Below are 23,299 nucleotides of genomic sequence, written 5' to 3'. Positions count from 1 at the left end.
AGTGAAACACCAGCACTGGTGCGACTTCCTGATTATTGCCTCTGAATCAGTGACGCTTCACAGGGTGTTAACACAGCTTGGGTTCTGCGCACGGCTCACTGATCCGACAGTAAAGAAGTGCAGCTGTGCACTCTCTCACCTTGTCAGAGATTGACGCATTTACCTTTACGTTTGTTATTATCACATCGTGGCACGGCGGCACACTTCAGCGCGTCCGGATTATTCTACGAGAGAGTGTGTGTGTGTGTGTGTGTGTGTGTGTGTGTGTGTGTGTGTGTGTGTGTGTGTGTGTGTGTGTGTGTGTGTGTGTGTGTGTGTGTGTGTGATGACCTGCAGAGTGAACGACGCTGACACGATGTGTGACACTTCACTGGTCGTAGTAATTAACAGTTTGACCTCTTTGAGCTGCAGGATCATAGGTGCACCTGCTTTAAAAATCACCTCGTAATTACCCTGGAAAGGTCTGCAAGTTCCGTCATCTATGCTTGACATGTTTTTGTGGAAATAAGACAATTAAACATAAGAGATTCAACATATTTTACGCCTAGGTTTGGGTGTTTTGGCATAAATGCACTTGTGATTTGATGATTTTTAGGGGGAAATATTCAAAATGCATCTTGTAAAGATGACAAGTTTGTTTAAGGTTGCAAAGTGTTGGTTTGTGCTTCCAGGGATTGTACACATGAGAGGATTAAAGAAGATCTGGAAATGGATGGCAGTCGACTGTAATAAAGTTATGTGTGTGTGTGTGTGTGTGTGTGTGTGTGTGTGTGTGTGTGTGTGTGTGTGTGTGTGTGTGTGTGTGTGTGTGTGTGTGTGTGTGTGTGTGTGTGTGTGTGTGTTTAGTGATGCCTCCTGAAGCTACAGTAAATTTAGTATTTGGAGTGAATAACTTTACATATTCAACACATGATTTGCTATTTTGGGGAGGATTTACTGCCACACTGTGAGCCCATCGACCGTCTTATATTGAACGATAATGAAGACAGTGAATTAATGATAAACATATCAAAGTTTCCTCGTCTGTTTGTGTTATTTTCCCAGTTGTTTAGTGGCCTGATTTCTCAGGAAACTTGGTGCAATGGAGTAGCATTGGTCGAGGAAGAGACCTTAAATTTGCATAATTACAGGGTGGATTATTTATGATTAACTTCATAGACGTTGCAAACAGGGCAGTTCAGCGAATTTCTTTGTGGTGTTGTAACTATCAGAAGAATTAGTTCCTGACTCGGGATATTTATGTGAACGTCTCTTTGAGTCGGAAAACAAAAAAAGTGCTGACTTTAAAGCTGTCCAAGTGACTCTCCCCCCTCTTCATTCTCTGCAGACACATGGTGAGGAAACACACAGTGAGACTGGCAGACTGCTCCAGTTCAATCATCAGCACAAAAGATTAACAAAATGCTTGAGAAAAACCTGACTCTGTGATTAAAAAGTAAAAGGAACAAGCCTGTGGACATAAAAACCTGAGTAGATGAGTCAACGATGAACCTCAAGAAGCAAGTAATGACTGAACTTAAGGTTTAGGCCCTTCCTGTAGTGTGTTATAGGTTTGTATGCATGTAAATGGTCTGCAAAGGCTAAAATCCTAAGGGGCGGGACATCTCTAAGCGGTTGACCAACCACGACAGAGCCAGCTTACAAATCAGAGCAGACTGGTTTCAGACAGAGGGTGAAAAGCGGTACAGGCAGTATGAGAAAAATAAAGAGCTTTTTAAATATCTGCAAATATTGCACCATGTTTTGTTCCCAGTTGCAGATTTTTCTGCAGCTTTTACTGTTTTTCTGTCCGTAGCAGTGGCAGGGGTGTGATAAGCTGGCATCCTACATGTCACAGTGTTCTTATGTGGTTTATTGAACTTTAAAAAGTCCATCTGAGCCCAAGTTATTACTCTATCGTTGTCTGTGAGTTCCTATTGCCATGAATAAAAGGAGTAAATTCAGATCATATGGGCTGACTATTTTTTAAATTAGATTTTTGGTTGTAGCCAACAAGTATGAAGAACAAGTGTGTTAACTTCACAGGAAGATATCTGAGAAGCACATAATTAAAATGTGCCCAATTGTGTTCTTAAGCTTATTCATCAAACAAAGAAAATCCCAGATGTTTAATGTAATGAAGTTCTTTGTAGAGGGGCAGGAAGTTATGCATTTAAATAGGTAGTATTAATTCTGCTGACACAGGATCTTCCTCAGTTAATCTGAAAGGGGCTTTATTAATCAAACCACCCCCCCCCCCGTTACAGTAGTAAACACTGTGCTGACATAATTGAATTAGAATAAAACATACCCGGCTGCTCTGATGCTGTCAATACAATTATAAAAAAAGTTCCCATGTCGAAATACTTTTGTTCCCCAGCACACATGGGTAGTTCTAAATCAATATGAGGTCTTTTCTAAAAGGCATTAAGATGTTTCTGCGTTGTGGTACATTTTATTTCTCATTAACATGCAAATTTGTGCAGTCATGAGCTCCGAAATCTAATCATTTCCTGTGTAGGTGGAGGCCGTGCTGGTGGGGAAGTTTCTGTGGTGTTTCACACGCTAACCCCTGAAGTCAAAATCAGATTAGATTGTAAAGAGCGCAGATCTGGGTGCTCAACACTTCCAAATGTTGTGACAGCGGAGGTCAAAACCCCTCTCTTTCAAACGTCAGACATAAAGTCAGCTCTGAGGTTAAAAGCAGATTTTTTTTGTTTAAATCGCCTTTTTCCGAACCTGTCATCCCCCATGAGGAGTTTCCACTCTAATGAGAGGCAGATAATGGGATGTGGGAGCAAAACATGCAATCTAATTGTTCATTCAAGCGCTGAATAAGCAGACAAATTAACACTTTTGTCTCCACACAATTCGTCCTTCGGAGGACAGTAATATGCGTACTGTGAACACATTTACAAATACTGGTTGTTTTTTTTGACTGTTTTGTTTTGTCACTAAGATCCTGGATACTCAAATTGATGACTAATGCCAGCGCACCGTTACGACTGAAGTAATTGGGAAGCTCACAACCCGGCCGCCATAAAACAAAAAATAGTCTTATCTGGTAAAAGCAAATACGTTTTCCACCTCATTAAAAACCGATGTGCCTATTTTATTTGTCCACAGTCGCAGCGGATTAGAGTGGGCCTTACCGTTTCCTGGTTTCCATGAGCAGAACATCAAGACCTGTCTGTTGTTGACTGACATTCAGGTAGTTTGCTAATTGGGGAGGACTTTTAACTTCATTGGTTTGTGATCTATGATGTGCAATAGTTTAGGGTTCAGAAACCTCAAATCTGAGAGCATTTAGTGCTCAGTCTGGCAATGCAGAGACTGACTTGTGAAGGACTTGACTTTCAACTCCATAAACCATCCAGCACTACACTATACATATCAATAGGCTTACAAGAAATGGAAAAATGCTGTCTGCCTGATGAAGTCTGTGCAGTTTGCTTGCAGAAAGGATGAGAATGAACCAATTGTGGAATCTGCTTTGCATTGCAATGAGCCATCCCTTCATACTCCACGATGTAATCCTTGCACACTCTGTTTATTCTGTACAATTTTTGGAACTTTTCCACCTTAAATTATGATATTCTGCACATATTTTATGAGTAAATCATCTCATATTATTGTATTTTTGGAATATTTATATTTCCTATTTTTGTATTAAATCAGTTTTAAAAGTAAATATTATTTCTTTTTCCAACTTAATCCTTTTGTTTATGTATGCACCATCAGCCATGCTTTCATTTCAACTATTTTGCCATGAACAACAATACACTATACATATCAAAAGGCTTACAAATAAATAGCATTTGGAGCTAACAGCCCTGCAGCTAGAGAGTAACGAGTTGAGGGCTCTTGGGGTACAGTGTTCATTTTCATACTACCAATACTGTTAAGATACAAATCTGGTTAAAAGTGCTGATATTTCAGGGGTGTTCGTATAGGTGTACTTACAAACGTTGTTTACATGATCCTGATGCACACGCCAGAGCGCACATATGACCTTCACAAGCCTGCAGTACTGTATCTCAGACACAAACCATCGACCTGTGGAGATACCAAGATAAAAACAAACTCTCTGTGCAGGGGAACTTCTGACAGCTGCTGAATCAGAAGGACAGGGTGGGCATCTGGACATGTTGCATCATTTATAGCATGTTGAATAAAACACCGCCTGGTAATCAGCCCGGAGGCTACTTGTGTGCAGACTACGCTATAGAACCTTTCCACTTGTCTCACCTAGTTGCCAATAAAGAAATCTTGAGATAATAATAAATGCATGTATGCAGGCTGCACTTTAACTCCAAACGTTTACAGTTCTCTTAATAATCATCTATTATCCATTTCCTGCACAGCGATGTGAGAAAATCAAAAGGTGTTTAAGCTGTTTTGCAGCTTGATGCATTCCTTTGCACTCAATTTATGCAACTTCCCTTTGAGCTATTTAGAGCTAATGGCATCCTAATTGCACTCCCATTCCACCTGAGTGAGCCCCAAAAAGGTGGTGGAGTTCATTATTTCTTGAAAGCAGGAGTTATAACTGGCTGCTGATCAATATTCAAATCTGATAGGAAACTGAGCAGAACATAAAGAAGGGTGGAGGATTTTTTAAGATCTTTGAAAGTGTACCGAGTGTTTCTCTGTGTGTAGATGTAGGTGTAGTTTTCCCTCAGCTGGGGGGTGGGGGGGGGGTTGTCTGCTCGGTCAGTAGGATATACCTCTGCAGTTTCGCCTGGAGGGAAGTAATGGAGCTAGCATGGTGCTTCCCTTATGGAAGCATTGCTGTGGCCGCTCTGACAGCAGCCATCACTCAGAGAAACCTCCATCAGCTATAACACCATCATGAGAGCGGCCCATTACTGTAAAGAAGGACTGACATGTTTAACAAGCAGCTTTGACACGCTGTCACGTGAAGAACAAACGTGTGAATATGGAAATGAAGCCTCTTTGGCGCCTCTTGACGGTGCTGGAGGCCAAAGGCTGTTTCCTCAATTTACCCATTACGCTCTCAGCGCTCTCTGTCACAAAAGGATCCGGAGCCTACCGTCGACTGTTGCCTCTGTTTATGCTCTCAGCCAATAATGAGGTCAGCTTAATGTGCTGGACATAATTCACCATTGTGGTTAAACTTTAGCCATATTAACAACCTGTGTGCCTTTTTTTTGGGATGCTTTACCTTTGCGTTGTCACATTTTTCAATTGTGTGTTACTATGGAAACATAGAACGCTGAGAGCAGCCGTTTCTAACCCTTTCTAGTTCAGGAACACGGTGACATCACTGGAACACTCACTCTCCTATTGGCTAGCGCTCCAACACATTGTACGTGATAGGCTAACGGATGGGACAGGACATCTCTCAACAGAGCCGGCCAGCTAACCAATCAGAGCAGACTGGGCTCTGGTTTCAGACAGAGGGTGAAAAGAGGTGCTGCAGCACAGGCAGTATGAGAAAAATAAAGAGCTTTCTGAACATTAAAGCATGGAGACATGTCCACACAACTTCTACACCCTGCAAATAGCACAAACAAGCTCTGAATCCAACCATCCCACAGTGCTTTGCGATAACATTACCAGTTATAGCACACGTTGAGCTCCAGATGGACTGTCTACAAGGTCAGGTCAAAAAGCTCGACCTGACCTTTAAGCAGGTTGCAGTGACGCCTATCTGACATCATCTAACCGGTGACAAACCCCTTCTTCCCTTTGAGTCTTTTATTCCTATTTTTTGCTTTATGTTACTTTATAATTTGAGCTTTAATCTGCAAACAACTATTTTACCACAAGGTACATCCATTATAACACTTCCTGTTGTAATAGAGATGCAAATACTTCCTTACCCTTGGCCTCTACGCAGATGAACAGTACATGAATGCATGGTTTGAGAGGTAGGAGTGGAGGAAGTGGAGGTTTCCAAATGGCTGAACCAACTGTCTAACTGGAGACATCGGTTTGCAAACACTTGAAGTGAGACGAAATATGAGCCACTGCTGTTTTTCTGTGACAAAATCAATGCATATACAAGGAAGTCATAGGAAATCCATAGGTTTCAAGACGTTCGTGCTTTAGCGGGATTACCATTCGCCAGTGCATTCATGCCTGCTTTTTCAAAACTGTGAAGTGTTTTTTTTTACACTTTTAATCAATGACCTGCGCTCCCAATGTCCCCCTCTTTGGATGTCACTTCAAACTGTCGCTTCAAGCAAACACTGTGAGAACAGGCGGAGAATTCCCCCAGCACATAAATCGTTCTCCACAGCGGGAACAAAGTATTTTGTATGAAATGATGGGGCTGTTAACATTTTAACACTTCCATAACGCTCGTCATCTTTTATTCCCTGGGCGACATCACTTCACCTGATCACTGCGGTTTCCAACAACAGAACACTCTCTGGAGCATCACCTTTCCATATTTCAACATCTTATGAATTCAATTGACACCGCACTGAACTCTAAATTGTTCTGTTGATGCTTTCACATCAAAGAAAAGGAAGGACTGTCCCCAGATATGTTAAGTCACTTTGTTTCAGAGCAACTCAGTGTAAGTACCATCATTATAATGCTTAAGTATTGCTTTCTTTTCAAGGTAATTGCTAAGAATATTGCGAACCTATTGCTTTAAATCTTAGCTGGTAGCCACACAAATTGAATTACTCCTCTCACCTTTTCCTGAAAGTCACAGAAATTAGGATTCACAGCAAGACTGGAATGACTCCACTGTAGGAGCAATGACTCCACTTCATTATACTCCCGTAGTTCACAGCACTGTTGCATCGTACTGGGCTGTACCCCACCGTTTTGCAGATGGCTCGTACGTACATCTGCAGCGCCAAAGTTGTTACAATCAGCTCCTCCGCAAACTGCCTAATATGATCCTGCTGTTGGCCTGAAAACAGAGATAAACGCCGACAGCGTTTTTGTAAATTGGGGTCAGCGGGACCAATGGCAAGTTTTCTAAAGAGTCTTTTGGAAATGTTGCCTCTTGGTCGCATGCTGAATGACCTCTTTTACACCCGTTGGCCGATGCATGACTTGTTAGTAAGGGTAGTTTGATAGATTTTCTGCTGATAAACAAGGTTTGTGGAACGTCGGGTTAATGATGGAGAGCGGAGAACATTCACGGTCGTTTGACGGTAAATACAGATTGTGAAGTGGTCGCTTATCACGTCAAAAACCCGTGCCATTTTTCATCCACAAAGAGTCCAGTTACGACGGTCAGATGGGAGACAATTACATAATGTTGTTGGAGAACGTGGACCAGCGTCGAGTTATGGTTTGTTTACATAAACAGGGGGTCGGTGTCCGGTCAGTCTCATCCTGACGAATGGCAGGCAGCAGGCTAACACTGAATGGTATTTCCTTTGATGTCAATGTTTTATATTTAAACGCAGCACCTACAGCCCATACTTTGACCTTTAACATTACAATTTGACAATTGACGTGAGCCTCATTAGCATCAGAGCTGTGATGAAGTGTTTCCCACGGAGGTACGTCATTGACCCATTGATCTCCATCCTAACTGTGGAGGAAAGTACAGAAAATCATGTCTTTGCATTTAGTTTTTGTTGTTGGACAGGCATACATGTTGCTACGGTGCTTTTGAGATCCCGTGGAGACCTCCATTTAAATGTGGTTTCATAATAAACAGAATACAGAGATTAACAAACTCTGAAATTATTTCATGGCTGGACAAACTCTGCATAGTTCCTTTTTTAGTTGGAAATTAATGCTTTTTGCCTTTCCTTTGTCCCTGTGAAACCTCTTGGCTGATTAAATCTGCCTAATTACCCATCTGCAGAGAAAAGAAAAGGGACATACTGTAGCTAAGTTGCAAGCACATATTAAACAAAATATCAAGCCGGTTTCCTGGCTTCTGAGTCGCTGCACCGATCCTTGAGTATTTTCAGAAATTCATCTGGGTGTGAAGTGGAGCTCAGCAGCTGCCATTAGAGAAACAATCGACAAATTAAAGCTTTGTAGGTCAAGAATATACGGACATCATTACCTTGTGCCAGAGCCACAATCAATCCTGGCCCTCGCCGTGCGGCCCACACAAAACTGTGATGAGCACAATGTCAGACTTCGTAACAAAGAAAAACAATCAGTCTGATTATCCATCTCAGAGGAGAGTGGTGGGTCCACAATGCAAATGCTCAGGAAACGTGATATTAATAAGATCCATATTGGCTTACATAAGGTCTGTTGTGCACAAAGCTGGAGGGATCATGTGAGTAGGATGAAGGTGCTTTGTAAAGGAAATGGCAGTGTGCCTGTCAGAAAATGTATTACAGAAGTATATTTAGCCACTGTGACTTTTCCCCATTGGCTTATCGAGCTTTGAGTTTGGCATTTTGCCCGTCACCATTTAGTTTTTTTGGAGCCAGAATTGACACAAGAGGCTAGGGCTGAGTACAACCGAACTTCACGGAAAGCAACCAAGAGAGTAAATCATGAATTTAAAGCAAACTAAAAGACATTTCTAAGACAAACACCCAGACAACACTCAGACCATGGTAGCAACCTGTCAATCACAAGGTAGCCCCGCCCCTGAAGCATTCCCCGAGCGTCAGCGTCTATTTTATTCTTAATTGAACCATCATTTATAAAAATAAACCTCATGGTATACTGGAGAATACTTCAAACAAGGAGTGGGACCATACACTTGGTTACTGAGGTCATAAATCAAGTATAAGTACGGTCATTTTCTCATAGACTTCTACAAAATCAGTCTTCTTTTGCTTCTTTCTGCTGGATATTAGAAATAATACTGATTTAAGGCACTTCCCACATTGGCTTGTCAGACCTGTAAGTTGAGAGTCATCATTCTGTAGTTAATGATTAACCATGGAGAGTAATAAGGGAATACACTTCAATGGTTAAGATATTTAAAACTCCACCAACCAGCCAACCACGTGAGAGCTTTGGGATGTTGACTTAAATAAGTCAGCAGTTTTTACTATAAGCACTAGTCTTGGTTTGATTTGTATTTTTACTACAATGTGCCAATTTTGAAGCCCTAACCCTAAACCATCTTTTTCTGAGAGGTTTTTTGGATGGGTTCGTGGAGAGGTCTTGTTGGGTGAAGAAAAATAATTGGTACCAAGACACAAAGCAAGAATTTCATGAGGAAAAACTCAACATTTCCCCATTTGATAAATTCATATTTTCCAGGACACTCTGGATAAACTTGCTTAGCAAACTATTTCCTATGCTTCAACTGTGACCATACACAGTGACTGTATTCCCAGAGAAGAACTCTATAAAACAAAACCCATTCATCATGGACCACAACATCAACACACTTAAAAAACTAAATGTTTCCTTTGTCTTTTGGGGGTGACGGTGGCTCCTCTAGAGCATTGATTCATTGCTGTTTACAAAAACGACTCAAATCACAGAGACTCATTTCCAAACTTTAGGGTTTAAACATTTTAGGAGCTAATCAACTATTGAGTCTGTTTAAGTTGCATTAATGTTGATGGAGATCCTAGTTTGAATGTGGCCGGGTGGATGAATCGTTTATCCTTGTAATTCATGCATTAACTAACCTTAATATTACACACTGATTTAGCTTGTCAAGGAGTTCAAGGCTGGACAAACTAGCTGATTAAAGCTGCCTAATTAACCATTAGCAGAGAGAAGAAAAGGACACACTCCCGATTCTTTCAAAGGAGTATATTGTGGCCAAGTTAGTGTGAAAATACACAGATATTAAACAAACATTTGGCCCATTGCCTGGCCTCTGAGTCGCTGTACATATCCCTGATTATTTTCAGCAACTCAATCTGATTTGTTTCTGGAAGGGTTGAAGAAGGGTCATTAAATCATATTGAAATGGCTTTTGATTATTGTGCTAACTAATTCCCTCTGCTGCCATAAAACTGTGTCAGAAGGATTGTCTGTTAATTTGGAAACTCTTTTTATTAACTTTGGAATAATGAGAGGGAACATCACCTCTGGTGCGCAGCTTAATGATTGAGCACTGTAACTCGGAGACCGAAGATCCTTTCATTCCTCACAGCTGTCAAACTTTCCCCAAATGACACACCAAAGGCTTTGCCCTTTCCTGGATTGGAGATCCTGTCTGCCCTTTGCTAACCTCAGATACTCTGCTGGTCCCATTGGAGCATCCTCCGCTTCCAACACCCGATACACAGCCGAGCTCTGTTCATTCAGAGTCCTATAGCCATTGACATTTGTATTTATATTGTAATATAGAGACTGTTCACCCAGGACGAGAGACAACACCAGTTGTTCCAGCAAACGATGGGACCAATGGAGAAGGTCGGGGTGGTTGTAGGGGATCAATGAAACGCCAAACTTTGCACCAGGAGACTTCTGTTTCCAAAGCATGACTATGATTGATACCAAACCTTAAGTTAAGCACAAGTGTGTTACTATAACATGGCGATAAATCTCTTCTTAGCTTAACGATGGAGTTAAAATAACCCAAACCACGGCGTTTTTCCTGGAGCTACCAGTGTTTTTTTCTGGCTCAAACTAACCAATGAGGCGTTACAGTGATTTGTAAAAGGTTTGGATGACTGAAGTTGTCTTGCCGATAGATGTGTTGAATAGACTTGTATATATTGCTCCAGAATGTTGTGAATTTTTGTCGTGTTCAAATCAGCCTTGTTTAGTCTGGCTGAATCGAACCCTGGAGCGATTCATCCCTTGGTGCGGTTCCTTTAGGTTGGTGAGACCTCTGATGTGAACTAAACAACAACTCTGGAGCGCCTACAAGAGGTGGTCTCAAGCCCTCTCAGTGAGCTCTGGAGCGGTTCATCACTGTTGTGAACGCGTAAAAAGAGCGTGGAGGTCTTGAAGCAGAATGGATTTAACCCAAGTGTCATGTAAAAGTAAAAAAGCTGCGTCAACCGTACAAAGTTGCATCTGGTGAGCTCCAAAGAAGTGGACAATTAGGTGGGAAGGCAACCTTAGTCTTATCCCAGTGTCAAATGTCCTTTGTGATAATATTTATACAAAGATTAGGTTGATTAAATGTGTTCTAGTTTTTCGTTGTAGGAGGTAAAGCACGGGGGAAGTGATACTGACAGTAGCCATAAGTACAATTATAAACTAATAAACCAATGCTGTTTTCACTTGTTTACATAAAAGTGTGAATAAAGCAAAACAGTACAGTGGGTGTTATTTTGGTACCAACAATGCAATGCTTTAGAACCGGCGCGGCCTTTGGAAAGCCCACACGTTTCTTTTTTCATGTGTTTTTGGTTGTTGAAATGTTTTCATCCTGACAACATGTCATCAATTCAGGAAATGAGAGTCCCTTGGCATTTTGAAAGGACAAAGGATGAGATCATACCGTGAATGGTTTCAGTTCACTACTCGGCGATGTAAGATGCAGTGGCCTTTGAGTTAAAAGAAGCGGGGGGGATGGGGAGGTTGCTAAGGAGACAAATAGAAATTCAATTATAACTGAGCTGTGCCATCAATGCAAAGGTATAGATTCATATTCAAACTAAGTAAGATATTTTAATCCGTTTCTACCATATGTCATTTCAAATTCAAAGAAGCCACGGTTACAGAGATAGAAAGTCTATTTCTAAACTCCAAGACTCCATGGTCGCAATGTTTCAGGATGTGGCTCGAGAAAATGCTTTTATATTATATTAAGATGGAAAAGATTTGCAAATGGTATTACCCAAACTATTTCCTGAATGCTTGGAGGCTGCTTTTGAGTTTGTTTGCTGCTAAACTGCATCTCAGTTCTGTGCAAATTCTGCTTCATCCTGAATACATCCAGAAAATACATGTTATTTTTTCCAGCTTAGATGTTAATTAGCTAAAATTAACCAAACCTAATTCCTCCCTAGAGTGGTTTGGCTGTAGCTCAACTTATTTCAGTGTGAAATACTTACGGTATCTGCTTATTTACTTCACTAATGAAGCCCACAGTACCGGGGCTGGCACTATGCATGCAGAAATGATGAGCATACACAAGCTATATTATTCATTCAAGTGAGCCGATATGAAATTGGATCTCAAACAAATAGTAATCAAAATATTTGCAGAAAGGATCATCTTGGTTATTTATGCAGGCACACGTGTCATTCAAATCTGTTTGCCACAAATTGAGACAGATTGAGATGCAGAAACACATTGATTAAAAACAAAACATTTTGGAAGTGTCCATTTGTGTAGTGACTATTCTTCCACGGCTAATATCACATGCCACTGCCAAGAACGCCATGAGATTTCCCATCAGGACTTTTCATTCAAGTGCTGAAAGCAGCCAGACACTTTGCCTTTCCAAAGAGCTTCTGTGTGTCACTAATTTCCTTTTCTTTCTCTCCCTGTCTTCACAGCTACGTTGGGGACATTGGACTTCAGTTTGCAGTATGACCAGGAGAACAATGCACTGCACTGCACCATTAACAAAGCCAAGGTGAGCCGCCATGGTGACGATAATTGGGACGTTAATTTGCAGCATTCAAATCCCAGGCGCTGACTCAATGTTGTTTTTCTTGCAATCCAAGTGCTTCAAATTCATATTCAGATTACTAACATGAAGCTAGCTTTAGATTCACCTGAACGGATACCAAAAGGAGTTGCAGCCCAATTGATTGACTTTTATTCATGATGGACTGTATAAACATCTGTCACTGCCTTGTAAGAAGGCGATAAAAGGCTCATCAATTAAACCAAGTGACAGTTTTTCAATATGTTCTCAAATTCAATGAGACGAAACACTCAGACATGAGCATTTTTACAGCAGCCCACTATCCTGTCAACCTACACATACTGGCAAAAAGACGACTCGACACATCCCACGGTTCTCCCTGTGAGAGATATATTTACATCTATTTTCTTCTTCGGAAAGCATTCATTATTTCCGAACCATATTGCTAACAAACACACCAAGAAGGATCAGCTTACCAAGTATGTTTCAAAGCCCAAAGCTGCGTCAATCAGAGGGTTTAATCAAAGACTATAGGCTGACTTGTTGGTAAATAAGTCAATCATTTGGTATAAATGGAATTGGAGGAGAGACCAAAACAGAGCTAAAAGGAGTAGCATTGGGTGATCAATTAACCTACCAAAGTCAGATTAAAAAAACTGTGATGCCACAAGTGTGTGTTTGTGTCATGGATGGTTTAATTAACTGACCTAGTTAATTAAACCATCCTACAGACTTAAAATGACCCCACAAAAGACATTGGACAGCTAAAAAGAAGGACAAAACCAACACAAAGTGCACAAAAGCCACAGAGAGATGCATCACACAACTGAAAAGAGATCCAAAACTACAAAGTCTGTGCATATGTTTGGTAAAGGGTCTCAAGCATGTGCCCAAGAGCCATGGTGTGCTTCTCTATAACGAGGATGGACTTAAATAAAATGACAAAAATCCCCCCTAAAAAACAGTCTGGAATAAACTCAGCCAAACGCAGATACATATTCGTCCAACCGTCACACCCTATAAAGGAGATGAATGTTGGACTCCCTGTAAAATGTCAAATAGTGACCGAGACCTTAAGTTACCTCGAGTGAAGAGAAGCTTTTATTGAAACAGGATATTATCGGAGAAGACCTTTATGTTTAATTTCCTCTGGGTTCTTTTAGGGATATTTCATCGCAGTAGTAAGGTGAGAAGACCATCTGTTTTGTAATCTGTTCCAGTTTGAGGTGTTAAACTGCCGGTGCTACTGTTTACTCCCTACAAATATGTGTGTGATACATTCAGGGGATAATTTCAATGAGTAGAACAACATGCCGTATAACCACATACTCACAGTTTTCTAAGGTGGTTGAGTTTTCCTTTTGAACAGAAAACACTCATGACAATATAACATAATGCCCTATAGTGAGGTACTACTCCAAGTTCAATCACACTTATTTTTGGACAATATATTGTAGGGCCATGTCTACAAAACGTGTTTGGCTCAAAATAGAAAACAGATCACCCATTGTAGCATGCCTCATCCCCCTCTATTTCAGCCCTGTTCCTGAAGTGCAGATTCTGTGACTGTAGCTTTAAATTTGAGCTGAGCTGAAGCTGACCACGCCCCTTTGGAGCTGAAGCTGGCCACGCCCCCTTTGGAGCTGAAGCTGGCCACGCCCCTTTGGAGCTGAAGCTGGCCACGCCCCTTTGGAGCGTCATGATCTCTTTGTCTGAAGAGAGAAGTTTCTAAGGAGAAACTCCGCTAAACGCTGCCGTGATTAAACCCTATATAATGTTCCAAACCACATCCAGCATTATTTCTGAAACCCTTCTCAGAGTTTACCGCTACAACAGAGACATTACATAATATAAACAACAACTCTCAGTCCCTCCTGCAGACATCCTGCACGGAGACACAGAGGTGCTGCGGAGGGGATTCATCTCACGACTGTATGTGGGGGACGATAGATTGGGACGTTGCTAGGAGTTCAAAGTAAAGCCAGCCCACATTTCCGATATGACGTCATATCAGCAGCAAATCTGGATCAGCTCGTTTGTACCCCCTGTTTTTAGAGATGTGGGTAGGGAGGAAAAGAGAGAGGGTTGTATTTTCTGACACTTTGTAAGTCTCCTTACACACCGGGGACACACATTTATGTATAAAAGACATAAACAAGTGCATTTTGCAGAATAAGGGGACCTTTAACATTTAGCTTAATGTCACAAATTATCCAAAATGCCTGGCTGGGAGATCAGTTTCCCCTCAAGCCCTGCCCCCGATCACCCTGCTCTCGGCTCAGTAGAATGAATGGAGAGAGAAAATAAATTTGGATTCAGCTGGGTAGTTTATTTAGTAAAAAAAAAAAAAATGATCCGCTGATTTACAGACGTCTCTTTCCCAATGTAAGTCAATGGGAAAAAGTATTTCTGGGCCGGGTGACGTCACATAAATTGTAGTACCACCGTTTGGCCACTAGAACTATTTTCCTCAGTGACCCGGAGCACTTCCTGGGGGCTTGGTATTCCCCCCTGATAATACATAAAACATACAATCCAGCATTACGGTGCACTTTTATCAAAGCCAAGGTGGTAATATTTAAAACAACGATATGAAACAATTTTAAACGACTTCATACACAAAGTTATGAAAGGTGTTCTGGATTAGAGACATGTCGTTTTGAGAAGCTGAACAAAGCTGCAGTTTGTTAGCTGTCGCTTTAGCTGGATAGCAAGTGAATGCTGCTGAAATACAGTCGTACAGAATAGCAGTGTCAGACTGGAGGCGCTTTCCTGCTTATTGTAGACCCAACAGTTGGTTATTTACTGGATGCTTATTTACAGAGAAGAACACTTAGCTTAACGATACCACGGTTTTCAATCAAATATGTATAGATGTACAGATAGGCAATATCCGGGCCACTATGCTGGGTCATTGATCGTCTTAGATGGGGGAGACTAATGGGTAATGACGGTAGACCACTCAACCTTAATTATCTCAGCCAAGGACTCGATGTTCTCTGTGCGGTTTGTCTGTCGGTGTTCCTGTTTGTTGTCGCATTGGTGGAAGGGTGTAGCATGGGCCAAAGAAGAACCAGTTACATATTTGAGCTGATCAGACTCACATGTATAGATATATTCCCCTTCTTTAACATTTGGAGGTACAGCATTTGTGCTGCATTCAAGTAATGTTGATTAAAATTGGAAAATTGTGTTCCAGACAAAAAAATACAGGAAAAGTGTCTTTTAAATGCTTAAAGTAATAAATGCATGTCATCTTTGTTTTTAGCGTCCATGTTGTGTCCGCATTATGATTTAAAAACTCATAAAAACACGATTTTGGAAAACAATATCCCAACTTGGGAGATGAAGCACATGAATGCAGCATTGTCCGCACTCAGAATCTGGCATGGTTGCAAAAATATTTATTAGACAAGTCTAAAATAAATGAGTGAAGCAGAAATAAATGCATAAATTGTCAAAAAACTATAATAAAAAAGCTGAATTGTCTGGACATTTTAGGAAGTCTTTAGCAGTCCTTAAAGAAGCATGACGGATTCAGTTCAACAATATTAAAGTGCAATAATTGAATCCAATTCTTAAATGTTACCCTTTCGTTGTGTATTCAGGTCTTATTTTCATTTATCTTTTGTCTGCAAGAGCTGGCTTTGACCATACATCTCGAGGCACTAGATGAGAGGAGATTAATGTTGTTGCTGAATCAATACTGCTCACAGCCTTTCGATGAACAACCAGCTTAGCAGTGATAAATTGTTTAATTAATACATAAACCAAAAATCCAGCACATTGGAGCTGGACTGCAATAACTCCACCAAATGTACATTTGAATAAAAATCCAATTTTGATTGAATATACAATAAATGTGAGTCCGGGGGTCGTCGTCTTTTTCTAATTCCCTCGGCTGTGTTTGTTGTGATGAAGTGTTGGCTCTGACGTCAGCATCTATAACTCTTTCTATCCGTCTGCCTGAATAGCTGCTCTGGAGGAAAGTGGGCATCAGAGGAGCAGGTCTTGGCAGGAGTGTTGGACAGCAGAGCAGGCATCAGGCCATCTTGATTTATGGCGGTTATTTTCTATGCAGCTCTGCTGGACTTCGACTGCTGCTCAGCCAACCAGAGAAAATGCTTTTGCTCTCTCGGATACTGTATATACCCATCCCCATGATTTCATTTGTTTGCTAAATCCCTTATTTCTTTTTCGAGCCATAAATGTGTTTTCTGGTGCTTTCCTGCTGCAGGAGGCAACTGTGACTGACTGTACCTCTGTTTGGCATTTCTCAGAGTTTATAGATCCTGGCTCATGCAAGAATAAGTGATGGCTAAACATTACATTTTGGTATCGGTTTAGTGACAGTGTGCAGTGGAGAAAGGGCTTAATATGGTGGCCGACAAGTGCACATAATGCTTCTAGCATCGTTTCTTATGTGCAGCTGTTCATTAATGCAGTGCTTTTAGTAAATGCTGTGGATGTTTTGTCGTTTGCATCGTTTATGAACCTGCAGCACGTTTCTCCTCATGGAAGTGTTTTGTATTTCATAGTTATGAAGCAGTGTTCAGCTACAGGTGCATTGCTTTATTATTAGAGCCTGGTTGGCATTTGTTCAAATGCAGAAACAGAGGAAATGTCACCAGACAACAAAACTAAAAGCAAACAAAAGAGGTCATGAGGAAACTGAACTGCATTTACATTAAAAGAGAGGGATATGTCACGTTTGAGGAATGCAAAGTGGCTTATTTCTTCTTTTCCATTCAACTGCTATTAATCAGATTGACTCTTTCAAAATGGAAAAACCCGAGACTAAAATCCATCACGGCTAATGACACAGTAGAAATTCACAAAGAAAAGAAATCAGCAAATTTAGAAAAGGAAAAATGTCCCTCGTTTGACAAACTGAAATAATGGTTTGGTATTTTTCCCCTGTAATAACTTATTAACACTGTACTGGCAGAGGATAGACTGAGTCATTTTGCAAAACAATTGGCATAAAGTCAGGCATTTATCATCAATCAAGTCATTAACCACTCATACTAAAACTGTAGAGGAATATTAATTAGGTTATTTTGTTTTCAAATGTCAAAATATAGTCATTTAATTAATTCATCCATAATCTCCTCCCACTTGGCTAATTGATAATGAATGAACACTGCAAACTCATTTCAGTTTTCTGTCATTAATTAAAGCTGGTTTGTTATTTGAAGCTGGCAACTTGCTTTAATTCCGATTCATAGTTTTTGTAAACAAGCTATGGACACTGCTGGCCTCAGTGTTCTGTATCTTTACAACAGCTCTTCCACTCAAAGCCTTCTAACACCTTGCTGTTTGTAGCAAGCGACCCTTGACCCGGGGTTTAGCCTTTAATAAGATTGACTGTTAGGGCCATTACTCACTTGGATGTAAAACGATTAGGTCTGTCAAGCATTAAGCAATGTTTATAAATGACATGGTTTGGGAATATATAACGTAGATTATCCACATCAATATGCTCTTAGATGTGCCCCTTAATAAAGGTTGGGGCGTCAGGCAACACAAAACACTTGATTATACTGACTTAACAAAACTAGCACCTGATGGATCTTTAAGTGACGTTTCTGAGCTGAGTTCCTCGGGGATCCATCCTCAATCAATTTAAAATTCAAACCATTTTTTTACTCTTTTGCTGACAACACTTTCGTAGCTGACTCTTAATGTTAGTAACTTAAATAGTCAGTGTGCTTTAAAGACCCCTATTGACTTTGAACTTTCTCCAGTGTAATTAGAGCACATGTGCAAATGTAGGTTTCATTCTTAAGACTTGCCTATTTTAAAGACCTGGGATGCTGATGATTTTCAGACCCAATTATGACAATGTCATGCTGAAACCATGAATGGGCTCATCATTTAGTTCCTGTAGTGAGACACCTCAAGAGTGTAACACGCTTCAACACATTGCACGTGATAGGCTAAGGGGGCGGGACACCTCCAAACGCTTAACCAATCACGACAGAGCCGGCTAACTAATCAGAGCAGACTGGGCTCTGGTTTCAGACAGAGGGTGAAAAGAGGTGCTGCAGCACAGGCAGTATGAGAAACTTTTGAGCTTTAGAGCATGAAGACATGTCAGAGTAGAGGACGAAGGCCCCTTTAATATAAAGTTAACCCTATACTTAGAAATATTCCTGAATGCGCTGTAGAGTATGAAGTATGTGGCTTCCTTAACGACTTCCGTTGACAATCAACTTTTGAATTAATTTGTAAGTGGAACTGAAGGGCTCTAAACCATTCAATAAGGATGAAGGTAGCAGGAGAAACAGCCCATAGACTCTCTTGTTAACATTTAATTAAATCCTTCACCTTGATATGCCAACTGTCTAAAGAGCCAGAAGTATTTGATGATTACCTTTTTAATGAAGGCTATTAAGGTAAAATGACTCAAATCATTTCTTCTTCTTTATAGGACGAATTCAGAGAAATGTCCGTTAGGTGCTAATGTTCCTCATCCTGTAGGGGCTATTTTTAACCTATGGGATAAAACCACACGGTATGTTGTCTTATGGAGGGTTTTACCTTGTCAAGTGAGCTCTGTTTCATTTCCCCACTGACATTCATCCCACCGAGCAAATCTCTGCCGGTGATAGAGGAGGAAAACTGGAGCTTGTTTGAATCAAAGACATTACATTGAAATCAAACAGTTTCAATTAAGCGCTGGGTGTGAGCACGAATGGAGTAGCTTCAAGCAGTGATGACTATCTTGGCATATGTCAATCAAATACTACATGATTACCAGTTAATAGCTATTTACTTAGAAATGTTTTCCATTGTGCAGCAGAACAGCAGCTTTTAGTTTCCTGCATCTTCATCTGCCTACTTTTGAATGGTGGGCATTTATTGCAATAGGATACAAATGGTCATCGATGGTAGCGTGTTGCATTTAATCATGAATATAAGACATATTTGGAGTTACGGAAAGGCATGTTGTTGTTGTTTTTTACAGGAGCTAGCTGTTAGTGTTGGTGTCCAATTCAAAAAGGTATGTGTGGGAGAGAAACTGTACCCTTTGCAGACCATGTACATCCACAAAAACCTAAACAACACCCAAACAAGCAGAAAAGGGCCTCTTTAAAAGACACTTCCATTGTCTATCATGAAGGATGGCTTTTGACTCCATCTTTTAGACGGGATGTTCAAAACTCCTAGAAATACTATAGATTTCAAACACAATCATACAAACCTTTTTGGTTTTTAACATCCCCTGGGGGCAAAGAAAGTCAGTACCAAACCTCACGTCAATCCATCGAATACTGGATGAGATATTTCAATCTGGACTGAAGTGGTGGACCCAACAAATGACAGATGAATCTTCAATACTGCATTTCAAATCAGTAGCATAAACTGAAAGTGAATGGTAATCAATTGTTTAAGATTGACAACAGTTGATTTTGGAAAGCCCACTATCTTCTAGGTGGGGAAAACTGAATGCCATTCAAACTAATTGTCTGTTTTTCACTTGCTTGAAACCTCCAAGTGTTTACATGGGAGGTTTGAAGCCATCGATAAAGCCCCAACCTGAATTATATCACGTTGCTTTGTCTATGCATAAGATAGCCCAAGGACACCAGCCTTCCTGCAGGTCCTTTAGGCAGGAAACAGGAAAGACCATCCACTAAGCTTGCACCTATGGTAAAGTCTTTGCACTGGGAACAAACACGCATTGATCTCAACCCTTTAATCAATTCCTTTAAAAAACAGCAAACAAGCCGATACACTAACTCTAAAGATTACTACAGTTCACAATACTAACTAAAAGAAGTAACCAGATACTGTGAAGCAGCAGTCAGTAAAGCACCAAATTCAAAGCTAATGATAATAGTCACACAAAAGAAAAGTGCCTATTCCTAAAACTCTATCAAGGTGAACTCTGGCCAAAATGACAGATAAATCCTCAGAGCAGCACCCTTTTTGACATGTCCGATAAATGGTGTTAAATTGAGCGTGGATAACAGCCTTAGGTTTCAGCTTCAGACATGTACTTCTGCCATGCGAGTTATTAAGACTTAAGTATAACTTTTAGCTTGCTTACGTCACTCCATCCACATCCTTCCCATCTCCCCAGGCTGCTCAGTGCAGTAAGTGAATCAGGCCGCGTCCATTGTCATGGCTCAAAGGACGTTAATAAGTCCATTTAGACCCTTGAAATGGGCTTTAATTGATTTAAGAGGGAGAACATGCATGTGGACAGAAATAGCTCAGAGCTGACAGCACTTCCTCTACACTTCGGCTATGGAGTAGTCAAGATGTGTGTGTTCAAAAGCAAGGGGGTGGTGTTTCTCTTTAACATACTGTAGTTGCCTTTGGGGACCTTTTATTGAGTTGGACAAAATGACTCAGTTTTCCTGATATCACAGGAGGTAGGATACTCCATAAAGTCACTACTTTTCAGGCTACAGGGTAAAGGCAGTTCCTTGGTGTCTTATTTGACACGGTGGATTCCAGTTGATGTTGCTGTGAGACATACAGCACCAGATGACTCATACTGTACTGCCTCGGCTCGCTTAGATGCAATATTCAAGCCAAATTGACGTCAATGCAGTGTTTGCTGCACAGATCTCTCACTTTAAAGCTTGCTCAGGCTAGAAAAAGTGGAGAAAATGAGAGGGCAGAGTCGATAATTAATTGAACAGATTAGTGAGTTATCCAATTTCTGTAATGACAGTAGTGGCTCATTAACATCAATATGCCAATAAAGATCAAGGCTCAGATCATGTGTTTGCCAATCAGTGTGATTGAATCAGGCAGCAACAGGTCAAAGTCAGCAGGAGCTTTTTTGCTCGTCATCAGTATGTAGTGTCTCTCCTGGGACATGTCTCCATGCTTTAACGTTCAAACAGCTCTTTATGTTTCTCATACTGCCTGTGCTGCAACACCTCTGTTCACCCTCTGTCTGAAACCAGAGCCCAGTCTGCTCTGATTGGTTAGATGCGAAGATATGTCCCGCCTCTTAGCCTATCACGTACAATGTGTCGGAGCGCTAGCCAATAGAAGCGTGAGTGTTCCATGGTTTGCAGGAGAAAAACTCCCTCTGGAGGCAACACAGGGATTTTAGCCTTTGCAGACCATTCACATGCACACAAACCTATACAACACAGTGAATGGAAGGGAAACCCCCAACAAGAAGAATAGGTAGTACAAACAATAGAAAGAGCATTTGAAAAAGCTGTGCAGTTCTTGTGTGTTGTGTGTGAAAATATGTAGAAATATATGAATAAGTTATCCGGTTGACATAACATGAGTTCAGACTCTGAAATAAGGTGTGGACGTTTTGAAGCGAGTCCACTTCAGCTCACTGATGCAACAAAACTAACCATGTATTATTGTAGACCATTTCAGACTCCACAAAGTAAGACCATGCCACTATCTCAATCTTCTTTCACTTCGCTTCCTGAGAAAACAGCATTACAGTCGCCTAAAATCAGGCAAAATGACGAAGGCTCTTGCCATTGTGCTCCGGTTCTACTGCAGGCCTCCTTATAGCATGTTATGCCTCACAACGTCACCGCACAACCATGAAATTATCCACAGAAGTACTCCCCGCAGGAGGCCCGTCTGTAAGGAAAGATGCAGGCCTCCCTCATCTGCTGTTGTTCCAGTAACTCGGCTTCACAAGTGTAGAAAAATCACAGGCCAATTTACAACCCTTACAACTCTCTCTGAGAAACCACCGCCCTGTTTTGTACTCACTCTGAATCTCACAAGTCTAAGAAACAACATTTCCACCGCTGACAAGAGCTCAGTGACAGCTGTCAGTAAGTGGTTTCCCTCTCACCTGACTTTATACTGGACTTCTTGACGTGTTCAGATGCAGTAGTTGTTATTGTCTGCAGCTTGTCTATCAACTAGGGTCTGATTGGACTCTGTGGAAAGACACATGCAGCAATAAAACATGAACCCTGAACCTGCAACTGTTAAGAAATACATCACGTTCTGTGCTGTGTAGCAGGCAGAAGGCCCTACAGAGGGGGGTTTCAATGCACCGTTATACCTACGAATGGTGACGCAATCTGATTTGCAATGCACCAGGACCGTGTTCAGCAATTCAAACCAGATATGCACAATGACCTTTTATTGAAGCGATACCAATAATACCTGATTATCTTGGTCAGTACCCATAGGTTAATTAAAAGCTGACTTTTTTTCATTCAATAAACAATTTCATTAACTGTATTTTATGCAGAAACTGAAGCAAAGAAATGTCACCTTACTCTAACTCGAGCAAGACAGAGTTAAAGGGGCCCAATTATGCCTATTATCAGGTGTATATCAACATGTAGAGTCTCTACTTTAAAGAGTCCTCTCCTGCTGATGTTCAGGTGTATATCAGTATGTAGTGTCTCTACTTTAAAGAGTCCTCTCCTGCTGATGTTCAGGTGTATATCAGTATGTAGTGTCTCTACTTTAAAGAGTCCTCTCCTGCTGATGTTCAGGTGTATATCAGTATGTAGTGTCTCTGCTTTAAAGAGTCCTCTCCTGCTGATGTTCAGGTGTATATCAGTATGTAGAGTCTCTACTTTAAAGAGTCCTCTCCTGCTGATGTTCAGGTGTATATCAGTATGTAGTGTCTCTACTTTAAAGAGTCCTCTCCTGCTGATGTTCAGGTGTATATCAGTATGTAGTGTCTCTACTTTAAAGAGTCCTCTCCTGCTGATGTTCAGGTGTATATCAGTATGTAGTGTCTCTACTTTAAAGAGTCCTCTCCTGCTGATGTTCAGGTGTATATCAGTATGTAGCGTCTCTACTTTAAAGAGTCCTCTCCTGCTGATGTTCAGGTGTATATCAGTATGTAGAGTCTCTACTTTAAAGAGTCCTCTCCTGCTGATGTTCAGGTGTATATCAGTATGTAGTGTCTCTCCTGGGACATGT

General features: G+C 40.9%; 1 protein-coding gene and 1 long non-coding RNA gene across 2 annotated transcripts in view; one reads left to right on the top strand and one right to left on the bottom strand.

Moving 5' to 3' along the window:
* LOC134871829 (uncharacterized) overlaps nucleotides 1–23,299 on the bottom strand; it is a 144,598-nt gene that overhangs the window by 58,319 nt on the left and 62,980 nt on the right. The gene's annotated exons all lie outside the window — the stretch shown is intronic.
* Nucleotides 1–23,299, top strand: part of doc2b (double C2-like domains, beta) — a 111,993-nt gene that overhangs the window by 46,709 nt on the left and 41,985 nt on the right. The window contains exon 2 of the mRNA XM_063894755.1: nucleotides 12,312–12,391. Coding sequence (XP_063750825.1) covers nucleotides 12,312–12,391 — 80 coding nt within the window. The remainder of the gene's footprint in view (nucleotides 1–12,311; nucleotides 12,392–23,299) is intronic.

Source organism: Eleginops maclovinus, chromosome 11 (genome assembly GCF_036324505.1).
Source record: "Eleginops maclovinus isolate JMC-PN-2008 ecotype Puerto Natales chromosome 11, JC_Emac_rtc_rv5, whole genome shotgun sequence".
NCBI lineage: Eukaryota > Metazoa > Chordata > Actinopteri > Perciformes > Eleginopidae > Eleginops > Eleginops maclovinus.
This window is presented reverse-complemented; position numbering and strand designations above follow the sequence as displayed.